This window comes from Octodon degus, unplaced genomic scaffold (assembly GCF_000260255.1).
Source record: "Octodon degus isolate 3935 unplaced genomic scaffold, OctDeg1.0 scaffold00083, whole genome shotgun sequence".
NCBI classification, from domain to species: Eukaryota; Metazoa; Chordata; class Mammalia; order Rodentia; family Octodontidae; genus Octodon; species Octodon degus.
Genome location: NW_004524659.1, coordinates 5161277 through 5174057, shown reverse-complemented (window position 1 = coordinate 5174057; position 12781 = coordinate 5161277). Strand labels below are relative to the sequence as shown.

The following is a 12781-nucleotide window of genomic DNA, read 5'->3' as shown; positions in this document are numbered from 1 at the left end:
CAACATTGCTCTTGCACTTCGAAAATCACCATATATGAGACAAATGAGTGTTTCTGTAGTGTAATAAAAATTTATAAAAACAGGTGGCAGGCTGGATTTGAAGTGAGCTGTGTAGTTTGCCAGTCTCTTCTATACCAGTACTCTCTGAAAGAAATTTAATGTAAGCCACATATGTGATTTAAAATTTTAGTATAGATACATTGAAAAAATGAAAACAGGTAAAATAACTTTAATATTTTTATTTAACCCAATATATCCAAAATATGTCAACATGTAATCAATATAAAAACTATTGAGATACTTTACATTTCTTTTTGTGCTAAATCTTTATAATCATTATATATTTTACATAGAGCGCATTATCAGTCGTATTTCAAAAGTGCTCAGTAGTCCTATGTGGCTGTGGTGACCAAATTGGATCATATATTCTAGACTTTCAAGGCTGGTATTTCTACAACTTATTTGGAGTTTAATGGCACAGTGTTGAGATTTGGTTCTGGACAACAGCTCTGATTGTTGCTACAGGGGAGCACAGGACAAGGGATTACCGTGGTTGGGAAGAAGTATCTGGCTTCAGTCACTTCAAGCTGAGGTAGCCAGGACTCTAGGGCACAAATTGACAACCAAAGCAATGACACAGTCAGAGAGTATCAGCTTCACTTGCCAATGCAAAAATCTCATGTCCAGAGACACTTGATACAGACTACAACATGATCAAAGGTGCGTGCTCATTGTTGTAAACCTTTGACATGCAGTAAAGAATGCCATCATCAGGAGAACTAGTCATTAGCACTTTGATTACATCAGAATTGAAAGGAGTGTAAGCATGTGATCTGGAAGATAAAATGAACTGTTTAGCAAGGAAAAGGCTTCAAACTAGGACTGAATTATTGAAACAGTTTAAAAAGCTAAGTGCCCCCTTCACATGTCTTACTGTAACACAGTAGAACACCAGTTGGCAATAGTTCAACAAGCTACCAGAGGGTAATTTCAAGCCTTAGTTTAGCCCTCGCAGAGCTTTTAACTGTTTAAATACAACTTTCTAAGTAATTAAATTAACATTTCCAAGATAAGAATGGACATAATCCACTGTTAATAAAACTTAGAGGCAAGTGTTTTTAACAAAAAATTTATTACAAAATACAATATTAAAGTCAATACATGACAAACTCCTGTAAAGCAAAATAAATTATTCTAACATTGTACAGTATTTCCAAAGGTAGTTAAAGAAGTGCTATAAACCTTGCTTCACTGTCTGAACAGATAAAACTGTTCTACTATGAACACAATCCTAGGGTTTCGGCTTTAAGGCATGCAGCTTGATGTGCAGGATAATTTTACAAAATGCAAATCATCCTATTTTAATAACATACAGTGTCAGAATAAACGGTAGTCTTTACATGTCAGTGTTACAGAAATTTTTACTTTGGCTATAGAAGCAATGCCATAGTGTTACACAATACTTATTTATTAAAAAAATACATGTATCCATGTCCATGAATATCAAACTCAAATTTCTATTAAATATATTTTATAGAATATTACTTAGAGCACCTTGCTGTACAAAAAACGATTAAATAAGTATCTATGAAAACTAAAAATATATGTCTCAATAGAGAAGCCTGCTTGTCTTTATTAAGCCAGGTACATGTGGGAAGGTACAATGTAAACATGGATGCCCACCATTTGCTTTGTGAGAACAAAACAGAAATGATTGCAAAGCCACAGGTTACTGTGAACAGAATGAAGTATCTGTTGCACAGGCTTCAGCCAGGGTCACTACACTGTCTAGCCACAGTTTAGTCTACTGATCAAGGGAACAGAAGCGTGGAACAGCTGGAACACTAGTGTCACCAATCATTCTGCATTGTTCGAGAAAAGGAGAAAACGACAGAGCTGTAAATATTATTTAAAGTGATCAGAACGCATCGTCTCCCCATTCTCATCTTGGCTGAATTTAGTAACTTTCTTAAAATTGTTTTCACTATCAAGTCTTAGAATTTGAAGTGTTGAGAGCACAAACCAAATTGAATGAGCTTCCTGTGACAAAAGGTCTAAAAGAATAAAGTGTCACTTCTATAAAGGGAATTGCTATTGATTATTTTAATAACCAAACTCATATAATTACAATTGGCATATTTAATCTTCATTATTACTTTTAGAAAAATTAATTATTCTTGGTAGACACACTGCTTTAAGGCTTGCCACAAAATGATCAAGGGAAAATACAGAATGTCCTTGGTCCATGGTTCCTCCTTTAGGCCAGGAGAACATCTCAGTAAAGCCAAAATCAGATTAAACTTTGAACTTTTGGGTTATTTCTTCCCCACTGGCTGGGGGAATTTTAAATTCATGATTCCAAGTGGAAAATTTAAGTAAAAAGAAATATAAGTGGCTTAAGGAAATTAAGAAAGGTAACTTAAAATGTCACTGTTGCAATTTTTGAATATTAGTATTTTCCAAGTGATTACATAAAATTGAAGCCAAGGAAAACGAAGCCCAGGTTGTTACTTTTCAGAGTAACAGATTTTTACAAGGAAACACTGAATCATAGTTACTGGCAATGAAAAACTGCTGTACAATATGAGTGACAACAACAGGAGTGATAAAAATGGAATTACTTAAAGTATTTTATTTGAATTTAAAATTAGATATGCTTCAATGTATTTAAATCCACATACAATGGACTCAAATTTTTTTTTGTATTTATAAATTCATTTTATCTTTTTAAAGACTGTATACCAGAAATGGATTAACTTTTACAAATAAATTAAAGCTACCTAAATCAAAAGAGCTGCAAAGTTATAGTCACTTACTTAAACATCACCATCAAAATGGGATAAAAAGCTTTTAAAAATCAACGTTTCAAGATGCCTGGCTCCACTTAAATAGTTCTCAGTGCTATCTTTAAAATACTTCATTTAATTTATACCTGGACTGGGGAACAAAATGCTTTCTTAAAACATGCCTATACACTATTCTCTTCACAAAATTCTGTTTTTGATGCTCTGAATTTATGAGAGTCACAGCCTCAACTCTACATGTCAGAAGTCAATATTCATAATGTTCTGTTACTCAGAAGTAGCACTGTGAAAAAGGTACAGTGAGTGGTCTGGGCTTTTGACTTGTAGGCAGAACACTGGAAAAGCAATGCATAAGTAAGTGATCTGAACAACAAAACATCCTTTGAAATCATTATAATCTGAAATGTGTAGTTAATCAGAATATGTATTTGATGGTAAGCCTGAATGCAAACACATTTTTAGTTGCTTGCCGTATGTCCTAGCCCTACCAGTGGAATTTTTTACACAGAAATCCTAATTTTGCTAAATACTATTTGCTTATCAAGATTTTTATAAACAACCTGGATTTTTATTACATTTTAGTTACTTTTGGTTATTCTTCTGCTAAAGATAACTAGTAAACTTCAGGAAGGAAAATCTTAAAAGCTGTACTCATTTTAAGAGGCTTCTGAATTTTATCCATTATCATCCATTTGATTTTTTTAATCTTAAGAGCTTAAACTAGTTCCAAAGCCTGATAGATCAAGTACAAATTTCTATAGTTTGTTGCTTTGAGACTCTTTGAGATGCTCATCAGGGAGGGGATGGTGCGTGTGTGTGTTTCAATCTCATAGCAGATGGGACTAGAAGGTCCAGGTAACTATGGGAAAATGTGCTGTGCTCTTTCAAACCCTTAAAAGAGCCTGAGAAGTGTGCTGTGCTCAGAATTTTTGTAAGTTTCAGATCTGATTTGAGGCTGCTGGGAATTCACGTTTCTTCCTCTGTTCACAAGAATTTCACTGTAAATTTAAGACAATTATTTACTCTCTGTCTATTTGTATTCTGGATTTGATTTAGAGGTATTTTTAGGGAATAATGGAACATGCCCAACATTTAATATTAATAAATTTCTGTTGATTTAGGGAAAGATCACTTCGAAGCCCTCTGGTTGCTTCCTTGCCGATTCTGTTGGTCGCACTGAAGGATGCGTCCAGCAGCTCATCCCCTTTTCTCACAAGCTGTGTCAGTTCTAGGGCCGGCATGGCAAAATGAGCCTGAAAGGAACTAAGCTTAGCTTAAGACTGTGACACTTTCATAGTAAGTTTTATAACAGTTCCCGAAAAGCCCTTTCTTAACTCTTTGCTGCTTGCATTTCTAAAGTATAATAAGCATTTAATAATACACTCAACACTAACAAGCAGTAACAGGGTTAATACAGAAGGTATATATTTACTTCCTTTTCAACCCACTTTCCTTCATTCAAAATATTTAAATTTAAATTTCATTACTGCTTATCCTGGAATACATTTTATTACATGACAAATTTGATTTCCAAGTCACATCTGTCATTTCCTCAAAAGCCATACCAACTATTTTTTGTGTCTAGTAAGTTATTTGACAGCACAACGGTGAAGCTGTGATTTAAGGAAATCCTCTTCAAGCAATTAGTCCAGCTAATTCGTGTTTAGGGTTGTATTATGGTCCTTGTTTAGGATGATGTTTACAATTTCACCCTCATGTTCTTTCATATGATCTAAGAGGTTTTCTTTGCTGGTGGACTCAAAACCACATATGCAACAACAGAAGAGTAAAACACAATACTCCATCCCAGGAGGAACCAGATTGGAGTTTTTTTCTAAACTGTATGAGGTATTACTTGTAGGACTCAGTTTCTCATTCTCGTGGGAATCTAAGACATCACTGGGTGCCTGGGAAATCAGCTCTGAGGAAGACATCAAATTTTCTGAACTTCCAGTGACAGGATCAGCTCTTTCTTCACTGCTGCTTAACAGAGTTTTGCCAGGTGATTTCCCCAGAACTCTTAAAAAAACAAAAACAAAACAAAACACACCAAACCTTGAATGGGTGATACTGTAGGGCTGGCAGATTTAATTCTAACTTAAATTTATATAGAGCTATACAGGGAAGTTTAAGAGTAGGATCAGATACCTGCCACTTTGTGAGATTGCATCATTAATAGCCTTGTTTACTTGTTCATAGTTGTAATTTCGGTCACTTGCATGTTTCCACATATGAGACTTCAGAGAAGGAGGATGGCTGCACACATATCCACACAAAGAACATCTGGGCAGGGGTGAGGAGAATCAGAACAATCTCACAATGGTATTTAAAAGGTTACAGTGATCCTACAGTAATTATTATAGTCCTTCTAAAACTTTATTAGATGTATTTCACTGACTAAGATACCATGGATTCTAAGAGACACTGACTTCATTGAGGTCTCAGAATAGCTGTACTAAAATCAGTGCAGAGAGCATTTATATCATAAAAAGTTTAGGAATCAAGACAAATATAAGAAATTTCAAGATCTGGGGCTGGGGAGATGGCTCAGTGGAATAAGCTCTTCCCTGGCAAGCGCAAGGGCCTGAGTTCAATCCCCAGTTCCGCAAAAAAAAAAAAAGAAAAAAAAAAATTTCAAGATCTGGAAAGACATATAGCAATGATACACAAAATCTTAGCTCTGAATTTTTTTTTTTTCCCCTGTATTTTAGGGAAGGGTTTACAGGGTGTTCAGGGTCTCACTACTAGATCAGATTCATAGTGATTCTGTTTACAGCCTCCCAAGTGCTGGATTACAGGCACTCACCATCACGGCAGGCCTGGGGATCGAACCCCCACCCCCTGCGCCTTCTTGCAGGCGCTTTAATCCACTGAGCTATTTGGCCAGCCCTCTGCTCTGAATTCTTTAACCAAATGCACACAAGACATAAAATTAATGTTTTATACCACTCCATTAAGCAAGGAAAAAAGATTTTCAACATGAATTTTGTGCTTATTTACAGAGCTACAGAAAATGAAAATGATAATCCTTGAAAAAGTTTCTACAATTTCAAAAATAAAACAAGATTTGTAATCTCAGTATATTACACTAGTATGGTATAGTTGTTTCAACTAATGAACCAGTATTGGGGGCTGGGGAACCAGTACTGGGCTCAGTGGAATAAGCGCCTCCCTGGCAAGAGCAAGGGCCTGAGTTCAATCCCCAGTTCCTCAAAAAAAAAAAAAAACAAAAAACAAAAAAACAAAAAACCAAAAAACAAAAAAACAGTATGTTGACAATTGTAGGGTGTCATGAAGTCACAACTGTAGTAGTTTCACTGTCCTACGCATCTGTACTCTGCCTGCTACTCATTTCTTCCTGCCAACCAGGAATCTTTTGTCTCTCAGTTGCCTTTTCTAGAATATCGTATGTTGTGATTATAGTCACAGGCATATGGATTAAGGGTTTTTCTGTATCTTTCAGTGGCTGATAACATTTTATGTATAGATGTCTAGTTTCCTTATTCCTTAATAAGGAATAAGCACTGGAAAGATGAAATACTTAATATACTAACCCAAAAATAAATGTGTATATAATTACTTTGCATAATTCTAAGATTACTTTTAATTTCTATAGCTGAACATTACCAGAATCCCAAATTTTTAGGTTTTGAAGCTACAGCATGCCATAATCTGAATATGTGTAACTCTGAAAATTGGCATATTAAAACTTAACCCCAAGGCGACTAGGAAAACACGGTGCTTTTGTGAGGTGATAGTCATCAGGCTAAAAGCCCTTATGAACACGATTAGTGCCCTTATCAACAAGGTCTAAGGCAGCTTTTCTGTCCCAACATGTGAGGAAACAACAAGAAGGCACAACCTCTGGAGCAGAAAAAGAGAGCTCTTACCTGACAGCAAATCTACTGGTAGCCCGATCTTGGGCTTCCTAGCCTCCAGAACAGCAAGTACTAAAGTTCTCGTTTATAAGTTTCCTAAAGTATTTTCTTATAGCCTGAACAGACTAAGATATGACATACTAAAAACAATTGTATGATTATTCATTTCCATACATCTTTAAATGACAGTTTGTAATACTTCAAGAATTTAAAAATCGGGAATATTTATAATTTTTTCATTTTTATGAATTTAGGGCAGTGTCTACAGGGTGTACAGGGTCTCACTATGTAGATTGGACTTGTAAGGATTCTCCTGTTTACATCCTCCCAAGAGCTGGGATTACAAGTGCGTGCCACCATGCCTAGTCTCAATCACTGGCTTAGCGTGCCCCGGGGTGGGGCCAGCACGGCACACTGGGGATTGAACCCTAGCCGCTGCACGCTGGCTAAGCAGGTGCTTTAGTCCCCTGAGCTATCAGGCCAGCCCAATTTTCTCTATTATTAAATTGCTTTGGATAATTCATCTTACATGGTTATTTTTATGATCTCATGCTGCTGTACAAAACTTATCTATATACTGAATATGCACATACAAAACTAAGACATTTACACAATATATATGAAGAATATGTTCCTCCTTCAGAACAGTAAGAAACTGACCTACCTACAGAATCTACAGAGTTTAAACCCATTTCTTTACCACTGTTTTTCTCATAAAACATTCTAGATGTAGGTCCTGTTAAAGAAGAACAATACTACTTTAGATGTGTGCTCCCCCAAATTCTCACACTCTTTCTTCCTGAAAATAGGGATTGATTTCCTTAAATTCTTTACTGTATGATTTGCTTTATCTTACGCTGAACAATCATTTGATTCTGTTTTTGAGTACATAAATAAAATCTTTTGCATTGTTCTATGACTTGCTTTTCTATCTTTAGTTCATTATTTTTGACATTTATCTATGTTAACAATTATAGCTTACTTACCTTACAAAGTACTTGGCTTTTACTTTTTTAAAAAATTTATTTAGTACAGCGTCTATAGGGTCTCACTACACAGATCAGACTTGTAGTGATTCTCCTGTTTTCAGCCTCCTAAGTGCTGGGATTACAGGTGTGCGCCACCATACCCAGTCTCAATTACTGTCGCAATGTGCCCCAGGGGAGGACTGGCATGGCAGGCTGGGGATTGAACCCCTGGCTCATGTGTCTACCTAAGCAGGGGCTTTAATCCACTGAACTATCTGGCTGGCCCCTCTGGCTCGCTCTTTGAGTTTTACTTCTACAATTTCTCAATTTTCTTAACAGAAACTGCAAAAACACATTTAAAAGTAGTTTTCAGTATCTATCCAGCATTTCAGTTATCTTCATTGGGAGAGTGGTTTAACTTATCTAGTCTGCTATGTTGTCTGAACACCAGCTTTCTGTTTATAGATGTTTAGCTAAAACTGCTGAGCCAATTTTGTCCCACTCAACTGGTTGGCAAGTTCTATCTATATTTAAAACTTTTCTGATTATATAACCTATATCCCTTATATATAAATGGAATATACAGACAAATACAAAAATTCTACAATACTTGTACAGTTCCTAATCTTTTAAAATGTACATATATATAGAATGTACATTTAAACTTATTTTTGAGAATGTTCCATGTGTATTTTCTTATTAAAATCATGCATTTTTTGGGGGGTGTAATATTCCATTGTATGAAAGCATCACAATTTAAACATTTTACTAGTGTTATAGAGTAGAATGATTTCAGTCATTTTGGCACAATAAACAGTGCTGCAACAAATCTCTCACACATGACACTAAATGCATCACTGATTATTCTTTAGGATGAAGTTTGTTTCCTTTCTAGAATCTGAAGGATAATAAAGAGATAGTGAACATTCACAGCCAAGACACAGCATGCCCAGTATATACTTGAGGGATCTGTATGCCCCATCTTGATGGCCCCCCCTTTCTTTCCCACAGATAAGAACGTTCCTAGACTAAGGAGAAAGCCATTTTTAAATCTCTGATCTCCCAGCATTTACTGTGTTAGGGAGAAAGTAGGTATGATGAAATATGTACATTCAAACTAATAATAGATATTTATATAAGCATTGAATCATGCTTTTAGAAATAAATGCTCAAATTCTAAAATAGTTTCTTGGGGACAAGTATACTGAAGAGTTTGAGTACAGCTAAACTGCACAGGGAAATTCTCATGATCAAAAATACCCTAATGATTCAAATGGTGTAATCCACATGCTAACTTTGGCTCACTTTCACTAGCTCTTGTATGTAGATCATACATAGATACAGCCTTTTACTTTCTTGCTATAATCTTTTCAAATATTTCTCTTTCCTATCCTATTGGACAAAGACTTACACCTGTAACTTTCACTGATTTGGCTAGTCAGGGTCTTTTAATATAAAGAAGTCCTTAATACTTTCTTGAATAAAGGAGAGATATATTGGGAGTTATGTGGGAGATAATATTGCGATATAGATAGATAGATAGATAGATAGATAGGGAGTTATGCCAAGCTCTAATTTCATCTTTCTTAACCTGGTATGGAGGCTATTCTGAAGGGACACCAACAATGGTAGATATCCATGATAGGATCTAAATATGGGGAAAAAGGAAGGTAAGCTGATAAGGCTAAACACTACAATGATTTTCAACTCATTAGAACTTCAAAGTTAACCAAATTTTCTTGGCTAAAAGAAAACCAACCAACCAACCAACCAAACTACAGTGAACCATTATTATAGCATCATCCTGTTTCATTTATGTCACTGTACTCCCTGAAATTCTCTTTACTGTCCTTTTTCATGAATATGGAAATTCAATGTTACTGTGTTTTTTGAGTCAGAAAGTGAAGAGCTAACTCTGTTCCAATCTGACTAAAATATATACAGCACTCAGAGAAAGAACTGATAGAAAATATGTTTCATAGCAGACTATGTCTAACATGCTAATAGACTCGCATTATCTGTATTTCCATTGAGGATAGCTCGCTCCTTCTTACCCTGCCCAGTCCACTAGGGGGCAGAGTGCACACCCAAACCAACAAAATCAAACTGTAAAAGTAGCAGCTTGGACTGCTATTTACTATAACATCACCTGTTATGATGTTGTCTGATAGTCCTGATAACACAGCCATTTGGTACTTCTAGTATGCTCAAATCTGTCAGTCTTGGTAGCCTGTCAATAAGGCTGCATGCTGATCAAAGTTTTTGAATGTCAGAATCAACACACTTTCATGTCAGTTAGTGATACCCATCCATAGCTGCATAAAGCGTAATTATTTTCTAATGAAAGAAAGCTATTGTGGCAATAAAAAAAAAGCCAATGTAGAAACCCAGGGCTTCTCATACTGTTAAAAATGTGAGTGATTTTTTTCTATAGGCCTTTTTAAACTGCAGATATGTCAGTTCTGTCACTTCTGGAACCCTATGGAAATAAGGATTTTGGTTAAAGAATCTCCTTTCCTTGGCCTGAGACCTTACTTGGTTGTTCTAAATGTGTTTCAGTTAGAAACAACTGCTATGAAGGCAGGTTAGGAGGAAGAAGGCAGAGGTGGATACTCTACAAGGTGGGGTGATTTAAGTATGATTTGAACATGGATATAAAGATTTGATACACATTTTGTAACAGATTTGACTTATTATATTCATTTTCTATGCTTTTAAAGAAATAACATCCTGGAAAAAAAAACAAACCAGAAAACTGTCATTTCAAGTTTCATGATGAACCTGCAACGTGTTTATATCATTGTGAAAAATATATTTCAGGTCATTTCTTTAAACCAAAACATTTATTTTCCTTCCAAATTAAACTATCTGCTAAACTGTGTTCCTTAAAACAAATTCATGATTACAAAGATAAGTTTTCTCCCAAATCAACACCACTGGCAACAGATCAAACAGATCAAACATGACTACAGATAAAAACAAGACTTGATTCTGTAACTGTGGTGGGAGAGATGTATATGATTTTCAGGGATAGGGCACAAAGGATATCAGTCAGCCCTCTATTTCTGTAGATACAAGATTTAAAAAGAACTATATAGTATTTACATTGTTTAATCTAGAAATTATTAAAGAATCTACAATAAAAAATATACAGGAGGATGTACATAGGTTGTATACAAATGCTACCGTATTGTATAAGGGACCTGCATCATGTGCAGTGTGGGGCTAGCATACCTGCTAACACCAAACACCAAGAGGGAAACCACGTGGGGCCAGAGCCAGCAACCAGCATCAACCACCAGACTGGTAAGGGAGCTTTCAGACAACCGAAACCTTTATCTGTGTGATTTAAAGACCTAAAGCCATTAGGTCTTCTTGCAGAGGCCCCTGACTATATAAGACAGATATGCCATTTGTTTCTTCCCAAATTCCTAACCCACAGATGCCATGAGCATAAGGACATAGGTGCTGGTGCACACTCTACGTGGTGGTGGTCTGGACACAGCAGCAGGGCACTTCCTGGGCACAGCCTAGACAGGCAGGATGGGCTGGCTGCTGGGAGCAAGGGCTAAGCCCTTACTGTGTCCCTATGAATGCTGGGGAGATACATGTTTCACAGTCTGTTTCTGTATCCACACAGCTGGGATGGTAATATTAAATATGGGGCTATTGTGAGGACTAAGTGAACAGACACATAGTGCTCTCAGCACATTGCCTGGTCCACAGAGTTCTAAATATTTTGTGGTTCTAAGGACTGAACCCAAGGCCTTCGTATTGATCTACAACTCCTGTACAGAGTATCACTTAAGATGAAGAGGCTGAGCTCACACTGTGATCCTCCTGCCTCAGCTTCACTGAGTACTGCGCTTAGGGTATGTGCCACCGCTCTCAGGAAATTATAATTTCTAATATTGTATTAACACCAAACAGTGACTGACCATAGTAAAAGGAAACTGTCTTTTCAAGATATTTTCTTGCTTAAAAACTTTTGGAAGGGTTTTTTCTTTTTTGTAAGGTGGGAGCTGGGGACATATGTTAGTTATTATGCAACAGAAAATCAAGACTTTTATTACTTTAGCACACAACACTTTTAACTGAAGTAATGTGACATCACTGAAAACCAACATGTATTTTTACTTCTGTGTATCTTACCAGAGAAATCAAAACCACTCTGGAGTATATAAACATAAAAGTTCTCATGAGAAATATTTATAAATTTACCTACAATGATAGTAGAAACTTCTATTAATGAAATCACCAAGAATAGAAAGGCAAAGCCATAGTACAGGACAGGATATCAGCACTTTATATAACAAAGGACTTGTATTCAGAACACATAAAGCACTCTTGCCAATCTATCAAATAACACAGTAGAGAACTGGGCATGACCTCATAGAAAAGAAAGAAGGTGCTCAACCTCATAAACTGGGAAAATGCAAATTCAAACCATGGGAATGTTCCACTCAATATGCACTGGAGCAACCAAAATCAAAGACTGATAATACAAGTTTTGGTGAGGATATGAATAAGTAAAGCCATTTGTGGGCCGGCCAGATAGCTAGACTGACCAGATAGCTCAGAGGACTAAAGTGCCTGCTTAGGCAGTGCACAGCACCCAGGTGTGTACCTGTAATTCCAGTACTTGAGAGGCTGAAAACAGGAGAATCACTGAGTCTAATCTACACAGTGAGGCCCTGTAGCAAATACATAAAAATTAAATAAATAAGTAAAACCAATTGACGATATCTACCCAAACTCAACATGGATTGTGATGGTGAGAATAAACTTTCCACAAGACTGGCTTTGGGAGATTGCCCAGAGGCTGGGAAGCACACTTCTAAGTGTGCTGGGTGGGTCAAGGAAATGTGGCCTTGGGGCTCTGTCTAGGCCTTTCTCCAGTTCTGTTCTGGTGCTACTTCCCTGTTCTGCCTGGCCTCCCTACATTAATGAGTTTTGTCTTGCCACACCTTTCTGTCACCTGAATCTGGTCATGGACTGAAACCTTGAGCAAATTAACCTTTCCTCCTGTAACTGATGGGTGATGAGCACTGTGTCTCAGTGATGAGAAAGTTGATTAATCTATGCATAAATGCCCAATTACTCAGAAATTCTACTCAATGTAAATCCAGTG

The 12781-nt window shown here is 36.5% G+C and overlaps 1 protein-coding gene across 2 annotated transcripts in view; it reads right to left on the bottom strand.

The window, feature by feature from the left end:
* Positions 1-345: 345 nt before the first annotated feature.
* The window catches only part of Znf507 (zinc finger protein 507), a 30945-nt gene continuing 18509 nt past the window's right edge, over positions 346-12781 (bottom strand). The window contains exons 5-6 of one of the 2 annotated variants that reach the window (XM_004636688.2): positions 4953-5087; positions 346-4823 (exon numbers count right to left, since the gene is read on the bottom strand). In XM_004636688.2, coding sequence (XP_004636745.1) covers positions 4457-4823; positions 4953-5087 — 502 coding nt within the window. In that variant the 3' untranslated portion in view covers positions 346-4456. The remainder of the gene's footprint in view (positions 4824-4952; positions 5088-12781) is intronic. The other variant, XM_004636689.2, reaches the window with a different exon arrangement.